The sequence below is a fragment of the Diabrotica virgifera genome, chromosome 1 (genome assembly GCF_917563875.1).
Source record: "Diabrotica virgifera virgifera chromosome 1, PGI_DIABVI_V3a".
Lineage (NCBI taxonomy): Eukaryota > Metazoa > Arthropoda > Insecta > Coleoptera > Chrysomelidae > Diabrotica > Diabrotica virgifera.
Genome location: NC_065443.1, coordinates 62,228,009 through 62,244,104, shown reverse-complemented (window position 1 = coordinate 62,244,104; position 16,096 = coordinate 62,228,009). Strand labels below are relative to the sequence as shown.

The following is a 16,096-nucleotide window of genomic DNA, read 5'->3' as shown; positions in this document are numbered from 1 at the left end:
AATAAATGGCAATTATACAAGTAACAGTTATCCAAGAACATTGAAAAGCCATCTCTTTAAAGTTAAAGATGACATTGTCAAGTAATGTTTACATATCCATACCAGTGACAATTTTACTACACGTAATTTGCCTAGTAAAGACAGAAAAAGTAGGGATAACCGTAAAATATTTGCGCATGTGCTCTTAATGGGAACTTCATTTACCTTGATTCCAGCTGTTTCACCATCTACTCGCTATTTATTTTGCAGTCCAGGTAAGTTATATTACTTACTAATCCTTTGAAGTGGCTTACTGGTAACTTGTAACTATGTCGTCACTTACGTACGTTTCTTTAATACGTTTCAATGGAAAAGGAAAAGGATAATAAAACAATAAAACAATCTTAAAAATTTTACTACACGTAGAAACCAAATAGTTAAAACAGTGATTTACAATAGATTTGATTGTGTGTGTACAAATGTGCATGCATACCTACATAGTTATCATGCATATGGTATACAGGATGTTAGTAAATACGTGCGACAAACTTCAGGGGGTACTTCTGCGTGAAAAATGACAGTTTACTGTATAAACGTATAACCGCAAGTACTTTCCACTTTCCGAGATAAGGAGTGTTAAAATTTTTCTTAAAACTGACGATTTATTTATTGCTCTGAAGCCTGTTAATACAATGCAAATGAAATTTGATGGGCTTTAAGAGGGATTATTGCGTATTTCTTGACATCATCAACATCAATAGGCGAATCGCGTCCACTGCTGGACACATACCTACTTCAGTTCTTTCCAGTATTCTCTAAATAGATTTATGGTAGCCAGTTTCCCTCTACTCTTTTACGTCGTCGGCCCATATAATCGGTGATCGTCCTCGGGTTATTTTATAGTTTCTGGGCCTCCATTCCATGATTCGTTTTGTCCACCATCCATCTTGTGTTCTAAGTTCTCTGCCTAGTTCCACTTAAGCGTCGTGATTCCTTTGATGACGTCTTGAACTCCTGATCTTTGTCTGATTTTTTTGTTTGTTATGTGGTCTCGAAGGCTCACATCCAGCATTGTATGTTCCATGGCTCGTGTAACTCTGAGTTTATTTGCGAATTTTTGCGTCAGTGTTAAAGTCTCTGCTCCATAAGGTTGTACGAGGAAAACACGTTGCATTGGCAACCTTCTGTTTCCAGAACAATAAATTAATCGTCAATTTGTAAGAAAAAATTTAAAACACTATATCTCAAAAGCGAAGCATTTGCGGACATACATTTCTATAACAAACTGTCATTATTCTTTGTACAGAATGACTCCCTGAACTCATTTACTAACAGCCTGTATATTTAAGTATATAAATATGCTATTTTCTGGTTTACATAAAATTTTTCTTGAATATGTTTCATAAAATTTAGTATGTCTATCACACCATTAACTTTGAAGATTTTAAGAGGTACTTCCAAATAGCACATTAGTAACAATTGGCAATTAAAAATCTCCATATTTTTTATCGTTAAGTAATTATCCAGTCATATTTGTCAAGTTTTTATTATGGTAGGGGAGCCCAAGCAGGGATTTTTGCAGTTACTCGAGCGCGTCAGAAAATCACATCGGGAGTAACCTGTAAATGTGCCTCTGCCATATATTATCTGTTAATACAGGTGAATTCGTTAAGGGGGGTCCGAAAAAAATGTATCCTTAGAAAAACTCTAAATAGTCAGATTAGGATAATGTAAATTAAGTACATGCAGAACAGTGTATATTTCAAAAATCTGACGATTTGAGCGGGGTGTAAGGAAGAGTCACAAAGTTTCACAAAAAAAAACGCGACTATTTCGCGAAATTAACGTCAGATTGAAAAACTAACGAATACGTGTTCAATATTTTTCAAAAATCTATCAGATGATACCAAACACGACTCTCCAAGGGGTGGTGTGAGGGGGGGGGGGTAAATTTTAAATAGGAATCCCGCAATATTTCGCGAAATGAACATCAGATCGAAAAACTGAAAAATACAGGTATTCAATATTTTTGAAAAATCTATCGAATGACACCAAACATGACACCCCATGGGGGTTACTTTAAAATCTTAAATATGAGCCCCCATTTTTTATTGCAGATTTGGATTCTTTACGTAAAAATAAGTAACTTTTATTCGAGACAATTTTTCGCATTATGGATAGATGGCGCTAGAATCGGAAAAAACGGCTGCTGGAAATGGAAAATTAAATTAAAAAATGGGAAGTCCCACTAAAATGGAAAACTTAACTTCTTTTGGTTTTAGGGCATAATCTTCACAACCCATTAGGTCCCCATAACGCTTTATTAGTAACTGCAAATTTAGCATCGTTGCCTCCCATACTACTATTAAGAGTAAACAGTAACGCGTCATCAATATTTCTGTTTTTCGAAAGTTGTGCGAACTTTCAACAGTGAAGCAACAGTGCGTCGGTAATTCGACACTAATCAAAAACAATAATTTTTATACTCATAATCGCGAAATGTTACCGAGTCAGTCACGTTCATGTGACACAAAATCTAGGCATGGGATAAAAGAGTTTATTTGAAAAAAGTTTATTTTTTGTTCTTCTTAATAACTGTACAGGCTCCTTTTTGCAATATTTTATTTAGTTATAGAGTAATTTCCACATACTAACATATTTCTCAAATTGGGGTATGAACCGCCACTCTTTATTATATTACGAATATGTGTACCAAATATTTCGACAAAATATTCAAAATTACAGCCGCAATCTTGGACCGCGTTTGTTGCTACCTGTTGATCGCTACTGTATGCTTTTAAGAGGAAACAGTAGCGATCAACAGGTAGCAAAAACGCGTTCCAAGATTGCAGCTGTAATTTTGAATATTTTTTCGAGATATTTGGCACACGTATTCGTAATATAATAAAGAATGGCTGTACAGAGCCCAATTTGAAAAATATATTAATATGTGGAAATTACTCTGTAATTAAATATAATATTCAAAAAACGAGCCTCTACCGCCAATAAGAAGAACAAAAAAATACACTTTCTTCAAATATACTTTTTTATCCGATGCCTAGATTTTGTGTCATTTTGGAACTACTAAAATGTTTTATTTCATTAGTAGTTCCAAAATGACACAAAATCTAGGCATCGGATAAAAAAGTTTATTTGAAGAAATAGTACATTCTTTCACGGTTTTTGCTCTAAATTTTAAAGAACCGCTTGGATTGAGATGAAATTTGGCATACATATAGCTTACATGTCAAAGAAAAAAAGTGATATTGTGCCGATGTGTGCATTTGCCCTGGGGGTGACTTTCACCCCCTCTTGACGGTGACAAAATATATGTCCAAAATAAGTCCAGAAATGGGTAAACTGACTAATTTTAAGTAACTTTTGTTCTATAGAGCTTTTTCGCCAAGTCAACACTTTTCGAGTTATTTGCGAGTGAATATGTTCATTTTTCAACAAAATAACCACATTTTTAGACGGTTTTTCGCAAATAACTCAAAAAGTAAGTATTTTGTCGAAAAAAACGTTCTTAGTAAAAATATAGCCTATAAAAAAGTAAAAAAATGGTGTACGCGTTAGTTCTCTGGATCTCGTAGAACCAGAGTTATAGCCAATTAAAAATAGATTCATATTCACCAAATTTCAAATAGAATATTTCGACGTAAAATATCCAAAAAATTAAGCACTTTTTTGGGAAAACCCATTATAACTGTTTTAAGGTGTTTAAAAAAAGTTTATTTCTGTTTCTACAAAAAGTTTCTAGCATTAAATTTAAGCAAGTTACGCTCAAAATAAAGTTGGTCCCTTTTGTTTTTGACAAAAAAATCGGGAAGACCACCCCCTAATTAGAAACTTAAATAAAATTAATCGTTACCGCTCCACAAATTATTTTACTTATGTTGTTTTTATATGATCTGTAAGTTTCATTGATTCAAAGTGCTAATTATTGAAAAAATTTGGTTTTAAAATAAAATTTTTAAAAATTTTAATTTTGAAAAATATGCTTTTAATCAGTGACTCGTTCAACCCCTTTTAACAGTCCTTTCAATAATAAGTGCTTTGAACCGATGAAACTTACAGATCATATAAACAATACATACACGAGTCAAGAAACTTGTGAAGTCGTAACGATTAAGTTCATTTAAGATACTAATTAGGGGGTGATTTTCTCGATTTTTTTACCAAAACCAAAAGTGACTAACTTTATTTTGAGCGTAACTTGTTTACTTTTGATGCTAGAAATTTATTTTATAAAACAAAAATGATTCTTTTTTTAAACACTTTAAATAAGTTGTAATGAGTTTTTCCCGAAATTCCATTTGAAATTTGACGAATATGAACCTATTTTTCATTAGCTATAACTCTGCTTCTACTAGGTGTAGAGACGTGATATATACACCATTTTTTAAAATTTTTTACAGGCTATATTTTTGTTAGGAATGGTGTTTCGACAAAATACTTACTATTTGAGTTATTTGCGGAAAACCGTCTAAAAGCGTGGTTATTTTGTTGAAAAAATGAACATATTCACTGCCAAATAACTCGAACAGTATTGGCTTGGTGAAAAAACTCTATAGAACAAAAGGTACTTAAAATTAGCCGGTTTATCCATTTCCTGACTTACTTTGGACGAATATTTTTTCACCCCCAATAGGGGGTGAAAACCACCCCCAGGGCAAAAGCACATATAGGCACAATATCACTTTTTTTCTTTGACTTGCTAGCTATGTGTATGCTAAATTGCATGTCAATCCAAGCGGTTCTTTAAAATTTATAGGTTTTGCAATATTTTACCGTTAAAGAACGGACAAAAAGTGTATTTTTTTGTTCTTCTTAATGACGGTACAGGCTCGCTTTTTTAATATTGTATTTAATTACAGAGTAATTTCCACATATTAATATATTTTTCAAATTGGGCTCTGTACCGCCATTCTTTATTATATTACGAATACGTGTACCAAATATCTCGAAAAAATATTCAAAATATACAGCCGCGCCGCAATCTTGGAACGCGTTTTCGCTACTTGTTGTTCGCTACTGTTTCCTTTTAAGGATATCTAATAAATTACATTCAGTTCATGTTGTGAGGTCGCTCCCATATGAAAACATTTCTGATTCAGTTTTTTTGCGGATTCCTGTTCAAATATGTCTTCCGTTTTTAAACAAATCAGAAGGGCCAGGGCGAAATTTTTGGGTAGAAATTGTTTAAACAATTTTTTTAAGAAAATTCAAAAGATTGTCTTTTTGCGTCGGAAAAACTTTTAGGTTTTTTGGATCATTTTAAACATAAAACGGCTCTTGTCATTTTTCTCAAAAGTTGGTAGTTTTCGAGTTATAAGCGATTTCAAATCTGGAAAACACGCATTTTTGAGGCTTGAAAACTCATCTGCAAATTAATATTTTTGAGGTTATTATGATAAGTTATTTATGCGCATCTACTCGACTTTTAAGATGCCGCGTGGTGGCGCTGCGCCCCCTTCGGTGCGTCTCTCTCGCACTATTATGTGTGGTTATGTAAAGAATTCCCAACAAAAAGTTGACATTTTTAGTAATAGTATATTACATACCTAGCGGGATTTCAGCCGAGCGGCAAGGTAGTTTACCGAGGTGCGAAGCACCGAGGTAAACTACAGACGCGAGGCTAGAATGAGTTCCCGCGAGGTTTGTATACTATTTTACTCACAATCGGTTAGTAGTTTATGGATTTCTAATACTCACAATCTACCAATAATAATTTCGTTTCAAATATCTGTATCCATTTTCATTATGTGATAAGATGAATTATTTTAAGTAACCTGTGAGATCGTTGCTAGGTAACAAAACAAGTTTGTTGAATCTGACATTTATGCGATACACGACGCCATTAATTGTACATATAATCAAATTGTGTTTATTTTACAAAAATGTCTGAGAGTGAATTTGAATGTACGCCACCAGAACTGCGGGTAGCTGCAGAGAGAGTTAGTAAAGGAATAATTCCTGAAAAAAGCAGGGAGAGGTATGAAAACACCTATGAACTATACAGTAAATGGTGCGTAGCTAAAGGTGTGCAGCATACCTCTGAGACGGTACTTCTTGCTTATTTTTGTGAAATGAGCAAACAAAGTAAAGCCTGCACATTATGGTCAAGATATTCGATGCTGCGAGCAGTATTAAACTTTAGGCATAATGTTGATATTAGTAAATACGCAAAATTGCGGGCATTTTTGAAAAGGCAGAATGTGGGATATCAAGCTAAAAAGTCAAGTGTTTTTTCTGAAGCAGACATCGATACATTTTTAAACAATGCCCCGATAGAATATCTTCCTCAAAAGGTAATTTTAATTTATTTAGTGCATATTAAATATATGTTATATTAAATTTTTTTAGGTTGCTTTAATTATTGGCATTTCCGGAGCCTGTAGGTGCGATGAACTTTTAAAAATGAAAATAAGTGACCTGGATATTTTAGAAAATCGAATTATAATAGTGATTCCTGTCACAAAAACCTACTCTTCCCGTACATTTGTAATTACAAAATCGGAATGGATAAAAATAATAAAGCAATATTGTGACCTTCGTAAAAACATTGACTCTGATAGATTTTTTTTACAAATAAGATTTGGTAAAATTACACGACAGCCTTTTGGGCATAAAGCTATAGGAAGTTTTCCCAAAAAAATAGCAACTTATTTAAAGTTGGAAAATGTTAACAGGTTTACAGGACATTGTTTTAGACGTACTTCAGCAACATTATTAGCAAATACAGATGGAGACATCCTACAGTTGAAAAAGTTGGGGGGTTGAAAATCCAACACCGTAGCAGAGGGATATGTGGAGAATTCATTACATGGACAAATAAAAATTGCTAATATCTTGTATCATGTAGAAAATCCAGAAACGTCGGCGTCATCATCTATTTCTGAAACTCATAATTTTGAGCAACACGGTTTTACTTTAACCGTTAATAGTAATCATAATTCCAATGTAACTATTAATATTTATAATTCCCAATAGTTTTCTTTTTGTTATTGTTGTTGTTGTTTCTTAATTAAATAAATGTTGAGTGGATTCTATTCTTTCTAAACCATCTTTTAATCAAAAATGACATTGACATTTGCAGGTAGAAAAGTGACAGATGCTAGCCGGGAAAGTACTTTCCCGGCTAGCTGGGAAAGTAAAGTAAGTAATAAGTCGCTTCCTGATTACTTCAAAGGTTAGAAATCCAGAAATTACTAACCGATTGTGAGTATACCCTATTCCACGAACGTACGCCTGTTTTGGATTACTTCGACAACGAATATTTTACTGTGCAAAATAAGAAGAACGAAAGTAAATTGCAAATTACATTGTTGTTTATTGGAATAATTATTAGCGCCATTTACTTTCGTACTTCTTATGTTGTACAGTAAAATATTCGTTGTCGAAGTAATCCAAAACAGGCGTATGTTCTTGGAATGGCCCATAAAATATATTGTTAACATTAGTTTTTTTTGTAATATTTTTTTATTTATTCAATTATGTATTGCCAATCTGCCAATGATATAGAGAATAAAACTTTTGAGAAAAATGAAAAGAGACCTTTCTTTATTTAAAATGATCTAAAAAATGTAAATAAATTATCCGGAGCAAAAAGAGGTAATTTTTTGAAATTGTTTAAAAAATCAAGTATATTTAAATGGGAAAATGTTTAAAAAATGTCTTCAAATAATTTCTGCTTATAAATATTTCGCGGTAACTTCCGGATTTGTTTAAAGGAAACCTTTTTGAACAGAAATCTGCAAAAATTAGGTATCGGTTATTTTTTCTACGTCTGCGTCTCCTCTTATTTTCAAGCCAAGAAAGTGTGATATTACTTAACATTTAGCTTTTTTCATTCTGAATAGTTATACTATATAGGTACTTACGTATTTTTTTAATTAATATAATACACAGATCAATATTAAAACATTTTTTTTTAAATTTAACCAATATTATTTTTGAAACTGATGTGCTTTTGGGTATATATAAAATAGTTTCTTAATTATTAAAAATCCATCTTACGAATATGTAAAGGAGAATTGACAATGCTACATGATATGACGAAATTAGCAGTGATGATGAGGCATTAAAAGCACTGTACCTGGAACAAAAAAACACAACAATAGTACATTAATTATTAACTATTATAGGTGTACTAAAATAGTTATTTATGAAACAGTTCGTGAAGTATGCTTTTTGCGAACGCACGCGATTTTTAGAGCACGAGCGACAGCAGAGCAAGTGCTATATATCGCGTAAGTTCGCAAAAAGTACTTCACGCACAATTTCATACAATATTTTATCTATGATAAACAAATAAAAAAACTGTAACTCTTCGTCACTGGAATTCATTCATTTGACATTTAAAAATTCTAACTTCTTTCAAACCACAAAACTGTCAAAATCTTTGTTGTAATTTATTGCTCATATGTCATCACCATGACAACGCGAAAGTTAAGGATATTTTATTAAGTATATGAAAGTGTGAAAAACCAGTGCGAAAAAGTAAATCCCATTTAACCCTGGAATGCTACCTGGGGTACACTTGTACCCCACCCGTGTTTAAAACTTACACCAATTTGCAGAAGTGGGGATTGCGGTCATGAGCACCTCGGTAGTTTCATCTTTCGTGACGGCGGCAGTTTAGATGTGATAAGTATTGATAACGCGCTGTGCATTTTTAGTTCTTGAGATATTTTGGGTCCGGGGTATACGTGTACCCCAGTGTAGCAGAATAATATATTTTTTTGTTCTGACATGTAAGTTTAATTTTTTGCTAAACTATTGAAATTATTATCATTATAATCTCGGCATCATGTTAATCAAAACATTCAATTTTTTTTAGAATACGCAAGAAATGGCTTCTCACAAAACATGTTTTGACCTGACAAATTCCGATGACATTGCTGAAATACATCGTATACTTTCTGTTTCGGATTCCGAAGGTTCTGTAGACGACATGGACGAAGTAGATATTATTATACCAGATTTTAGGGAGGACTACGACTATGAGCAGGAAGATATATCTAAATGTGACGACAATCAAACGAATCCAGTCTCTACACCAATTTCTGCGCAGTCTCAAGATACTCTATAATAATTGGTTTCTGACGAATCGGAGGATGATTCGGAAGATGATAATATGCCGTTGGTACAGAGAGAGCTTGCAAATCAAAATAAGGTCAAAATTTTGAAAGTTCCCACCTCACTAAAGGGTAAGAATCAATTCAAATGGTCTGGTGTAAAAGGAAAATCAGTTCGTCGTGGACCTAAAAAAAATCTCGTTGCAGATTTACCTGGCAATAAAAACGACTTAAGGCAAATAAAATCAGGAATAGAAGCGTGGCAATTATGTTTTACTAATGAAAATTTGAATCTAATTACCGAATATACCAACAAAAAAATAAAAATTGAAAGATTAAAATATGGGAAAAAACTTGACAGTAGTAACACTGAGAATACAACAGTCAATGCTAATACACCTGCTACCTATATAAAAGACACCAACCATGTAGAAATACACGGTTTGTTTGGCTTATTTTATTATGCTGGAGTAATGAAAATGAATGGAGTATTCACCAAAGAACTTTTTGATAAAGACACTGGCATACCAATATTTTGGGCGACAATGCCAGAAGCACGATTTTGATTTTTAGTAAACCGCCTCCGATTCGACGATAAAGACACCAGAGCTCAAAGAAGAGAGACAGACAAATTTGCTACATTCCGAGAAGTTTTTGAAAGATCCATAAATAAAATGAAAACCCTATACAGGGTGATTGATTAGTAGGGTAAAGCTCAATAGCTCCGCTATAGTAATAGATAGCAATAAAATTAAATAACAAAAATTTTAGCCACCTTTGAACTTCACATTACAAAGTTAGTTAGAATGTTACAGGGTGTTCGATAACAAAGTGGCAGACCTAACTTATGTTTTTTTAAATGGAACACCCTATATTTTATTTTAAATTCGAAATCCTGTTAACTTCTCCATCACAAAAATATAAAGGTTTGTTATGTTATACAGGGTATTTACAAAGTTATAACCAATTTTATATGAAAATCGTAACAAGTTCAACTCCCTGTATAAATAAAAATAAGCAAAACAACTATGGTTTATTAATGCCATATTTTTTAACATATTGTCAAAATTTTCAAGAATGGTCGATATTGCTAATTTTCTTTATATCAAATACAGGGTGAGTTAAAACGCAAGTACATTATTTTCTCAGTAATTTTAAATGGAACGCCCTGTATTTTATATCACTATTGAAAAGTACCATTACCGTACTTTAATTTGTATACAACATTCCCTATGTCTAAATTTATTAGTTTTCGAGATATTTTCATTTTTCAATGGACCAGTAGCGTGGCCAACCAAATCACCAGAATTTAATAAACTGGACTGATTTTTTTGGAGTTACGTTAATAATGAAGTTTATAAAATACCTACAACAACAAGGGATGAGATGAAAAATAGAATACAAAGTGTATTTCGATGTGTTAATTTACAAATGCTCCGTAGAGTAAGTAGCTCATTCAATGATCGTTTTTAGGCGTACATAAATGTCTTAGGAGATAATTTTGAACACCTTATGTAATTAAATATTAAAAATATTTTATTAAAAGTAGCTTCTAATTTTTTCAAACATGTTTTTTTGCAGAATGTATTACTCATAAATTATGTTTCGTTCTTTATTTGTTACATTGTTATATTTACATACAAAAGTAGTGTTTAATTGTCTTCACAAAATATTGTATTTTGTGTTTGTGTGTTTTTTTGTAAAATTTATTACTAATTTTCTTTGTTTATTTCTTGCATTTACATAAAAAGATAGTTTTTAATTGTTTCAAAAATGTTGCATGTAGTGGTTGTGTTTTTGTTTGTAAAATGTATTACTAATAAATTATTTTTATTTATTTATTTGCTACAGTGTTATATTGATTACCGGATTGATAATTGGTAATCTTCAATTGTCAATTCAGTCATGGCTTACTTAAAATTTAGATAAATTTAAACACCTAAAATAATTTGCTCTGAAAAATGAAAATATCTCGAAAACTAATAAATTTGGGCATAGGGAATGTTATATAAAAATTAAAGTACGTTAATGTTACTTTTCAATAATGATATAAAATACATGGTGTTCCATTTACCATTACTGAGAAAATAATGTACTTGCGTTTTGACTCACCTTGTATTTGATATAAAGGAAATTAGCAATACCAATAATTCTTAAAAATTATTTTAACGATAAATTAAAAAATATGGCATTAATAAACCATTGCTGTTGTGCTTATTTTTGTTTATCCAGGGAGTTGAACTTGTTACGATTTTCATACAAAATTGGTTATAACTTTGTAAATAACCTGTATAACATTACAAAACTTTATATTTTTGTGATGGAGAAGTTAACAGGATTTCGAATATAAAATAAAATATAGGGTGTTCCATTTAAAAAAACATAAGTTAGGTCTGCCACTGTGTTATCGAACACCCTGTAACATTCTAACTAATTTTGTAATGTGAAGCTCAAAGGTGGCTAAAATTTTTGTTATTTACTTTTATTGCTATCTATTACTATAGCGGAGCTATTGAGCTTTATCCTACTAATCAATCACCCTGTATGTGCCTTCAATGTATACTACAATTATTGATGAACAGTTAGTTTGTTTTCCGCGGCCTATGTCCATACCTTCCAAACCCGACAAATATGGAATTAAACTTGTGATGTGCTGTGATGCTGACACAGCTTTTGTACTTGACGCTTAGGTTTATGTAGGCAAAGGTTCCACACCACGTGATATTCCTGTAGCCCAGTATTATTGCGAGAGACCTGCCTCTTGTTTTCAAGGAACCAACAGGAATTTGACAATGGACAACTGGTTCACATCTATAGACACGGCGAAATTCCTTTTAGACAAGAAGATTACCCTTGTTGGTACCTAATATGAGACAAAACAAAAAAGAAATTCCTCAATTGTTTTTGAAGCTCAAGGACAGGTAAATAAATTCTGCCATGTTTTGTTATAGTGAACAACTTACACTCTTATCATATTGTCCACCAAAAACTAAAAAAAAAGTTGTTATAATGCTTTCAACAATGCATGAAAAGGGTGACGAACCACATACCACTGACCTTCCTGATATCATTCGATTTTATAATTCCACTAAGGGAGGAGTAGACACCTTGGACCAATTATGTCACACTTATTCTACAAATAGAAAGACGCGTCGTTGGCCATTTTTACAACCTGCTCAACATTGTGGGATATAACTCGATGATCCTTTTACGTGGTTCCAATGCGCCAGAAAAGGAAATTCTTGTCAACAGAAGAGCTTATCTAAAATAACTGGCACTTGATTTAGTGAAACCTCAATTGGAAAGTCGTTTGGAATTATCGACTTTGAGACGTGAACTTCGCGAAACTATTTGCAATGTACTAAAAATACCTAATCCAGTAGAAGTGCCCACAAGACCGGTTGCTACCACAGGCAGATGCACATTTTGTCCCAGAAGCGAAGATCGGAAATCCAGAGTTAGATGTGCCCTATGCAAAAAATTCATTTGTTTGTAGCATCAAAAATAATATGCTCAACTTGTGGATAATAATTTAATAAAATATTTTTGTATACAAAATAGACTCTTAACATGTTATCTTACGATTGTTTTTGTCATACGTTCTTAAATATACATATATAAATATTTTTAGGTCGATTTTATTTGGGGTACCACTGTACCCCGGTGTAGCAGAATGAGTTTAGAAAATAAGTGTAGCACTCCAGGGTTAAAATATATTGTTACTTCACGCACACTTTAAACCCTTCACGCACTGCTATCTACAGCGTGTCTACTTAAGTTGGAAACATATGGGAAACTTTTTTGTTATTCATTTAACGAAAAAAAGTTATTCTTTATAAAAAGTTCTGCATTATCTAAAACCTAAGATTCAATCATCAGACATAAAATTTTGTCAATATTATACGAGGTATATCAAAAAATATGAAATTCGTTCAAAAGTAAAGTACCTTTATTTCTCTCAATATCGAAAATTCTTATTATGAAAAGTTGTTTGGAAATCAAAACTAAGATAAAGTATGCAATTACATCCTTCTAATTGGAAAAAAATATTTTCCAAATTTTTCTCAAATTTATTGATATTTAACTTCGTTTTTATTTATTACACATACGATAACTCTTTTATTATTACTTTTACGAAAAAAATGTATTCTTTATAAAAAGCTCTGTATATCCTAAGGGAGAAGATGCAACCATCAGATATCACATTTTATTAATTTTATACGAGGTACGTCAAAAATATGAATTTCACTCAAGAGTAAAGTACCTTTATTTTTCACAATATTGAAAATGGTTATTACAAAAAGTTGTTTAGAATTAAAAACTACGTTTCAATATGCAATTATATCCTTCTAATTGAAATATTGTGAAATATAAAGGTACTATAATCTTGAGCGAATTTCATATTTTTTGACACATCTCGTATAAAATTAATGAAAGTTGATATATTATGGTTGTGTCTTAAATTTTAGACCATGCAGAGCTTTTTATAAAGAATAACTTTTTTTCGTAAAACGAATAATAAGAGAATTATTATCATATTTGTAATAATTAAAAACGATGTTGGGTAGGTATCCATAAATTTGAGAAAAAAATTTTTTTTTAATTAGAAGCATGTGATTGCATATTTGATCTTAGTTTTTAATTCCAAACAACTTTTTATCATAAGAATTTTCGATATTGAGAGAAATAAAGGTACTTTATCCTTGACCGAAATTCATATTTTTTGACATAACTCGTATAATATTGGGAAAATTTAATATCTGATAATTGAATTTTAGGTTTTGGGGCATGCAGAACTTTTTATAGAGAATAACTTTTTTTCGTAAAATTAATAATAAAAAAGTTTCCCATATGTTTCCAACTTAAGTAGACACGCTGTATAATGACAGTTTTCACAAACTAAAAACTTATACATAATATGACATAGGGTAGATTATAATAGTTATTTATGTACCAAGTCAGTAAAGTGACTCTTTATCGAACGAGTCTGATATTGCGAGAAGAGCGAGCGAGGCGAGTAACAGACGAGTTCGATAAGGAGTCTTTACTGACGTGGTGCATACAAAATGTTATCGCCAACATATATTTTTTAAATTTAATGTCGTCCGAACCACTGGGCTTATAAACGACACCAATGGAAAATACATATTAAAAATAAAAAGAGATTGTAATATTAAGTAAATACATATATGTACTAACAAAAATATACCTGAGAAATTTGTGATACAATTAAATGTGTTTTATTCCTATTTCCGCTAAAAACTGTATGATATTGTTGATATTTGTATTGTCTCTAAGAAGCTCAGATATGTCCCTGGCAAGGTTGAGTTTACTTCTCGTTTGCTGGTATATTTGACAATCGGTTAAGATATGTTTTATTGATATAAAATAATATTTGCCAACATAATTTGATATTGGTTTTAACACTTACTTGCAATTTACAATTTAAGAACTTTTTAAATTTTAGACGTCATAATAGTTTCATGACAGTGATGACAGATAACTTGCAAGATGGCCGCTTTAGATTTTTGATCGATAGTTATCAATATTGAATAATGACTAATAAATCGGTAAAGTTTTAATTTATTTTATATGAATATAATTACAAAATACTACAGAATTTCACTTTTTGAAATCAATTTAATTGATAATATCGCAAATTTTGTACAATATTTTTAATAATTAAAGTAAATAAATTTTAAGTCCACTCAAATACTCGCCATTCGATTACTGCCATCGACCACTTACATTCAATCTCGGTTAATTTGATTAATCGCGGCAGGTAAAGTAAAATTCTTCTCTCAGTACAATCAAGTGTTACTTTACTGCCGCAAATGAGGGCAAATAAGTACAATAATGAATGACTTTAGTGATGGTTGGCGATAAAGATACTTTTAAAATACATTCTATTTGTAAATTCTTAAATTTTAGGAGAGACAGCTTACAGTTTAAGATTTAATTTGTTTCAGGGGCTACCACCATCAGTTGACATTTCTTCTTTATAGAGTCATGAGTCATTAGTACTGCCGCTGAGGGTAACCACAAAACCACAAGCAGTTCTGATGACTGTATAAAGAAGAAACATATCAAGGGCTCAGAATACAAGGGAACCAAGTCCCTTTTTGTCATTTACGACTTAATAACACTACAACCTTCACCAACTAGGTAACATGCACCAATAAAAGCAATATAAATGTCTAAGTTACTCCTTGATCTTCTTAGATTAAATATACATACTTTTAAAAATGTTAACTAGTGATTCTATGACGAAGCTTTCACTTTAAACCTTTACAGCTCAAATTTAGCTAAGGTGGACTTGGTTCACTTGTATTGTGAACCGTCCATATGTCAACTCATGGTAGTAGCAAAGAATATATACTCTCCGTTAACATCTAAGTACATTCTTTGGTAGTAGTCTCTGAAGCAAATTAAATCTTAAGAAGCTGTCTCTCATTATTTCAGTTTACTCAGATTTGTGTACTAGTAAGCAGAATTTTGTTGAATTTTTACCTAGATAAGTAGACAGGTGTAGAATGCATAACGTAGATTCTCCCGTGTTTACTATTTATCGGCCTGTGTGTCTTACACAGGGCCGCTTTATCCATTAGGCAATATAGGCAGTTGCCTAGGGCGGCAAATTATAAGAGGGCGGCAAAAGCAAAAATACGCAAAAATGGTACATATTTGAAGGGCGGCTACTAGAGGATTGCCTAGGGCGTCAATTGACCTAAATGCGGCTCTGGCCTTACAAATTGTAGAAGGCTCAGATAGGGGGTTGTTACCAAGAATTTTGCATTCCGACCTATCGACAATTTCTCTACGACGGCGACAGTTACGAAAATATAAATTTTTACGTAACTGTCAGTGGCAAAAATACGATTGAGGTTATATACCTACCTAGATAATATTGCAAAAATTATTCAATTATATTTTAATTATTTTCATACTATTTTTTAATTATTATTTTTATATTATCATAGAATTTTAATATACAGTGCTAGTCAAAAGTCCGTACCCCCCTCGTCTCTTTTGAACGG

General features: G+C 31.9%; 1 protein-coding gene across 2 annotated transcripts in view; it reads right to left on the bottom strand.

Annotated features, from left to right (window-relative positions):
- Positions 1-378: 378 nt before the first annotated feature.
- Positions 379-16,096, bottom strand: part of LOC114334181 (uncharacterized) — a 427,370-nt gene continuing 411,652 nt past the window's right edge. For both annotated transcript variants that reach the window (XM_028284216.2, XM_028284215.2), the window contains exon 7: positions 379-8,077. In XM_028284216.2, the coding sequence (XP_028140017.1) occupies positions 7,975-8,077 (103 nt within the window). In that variant the 3' untranslated portion in view covers positions 379-7,974. The remainder of the gene's footprint in view (positions 8,078-16,096) is intronic.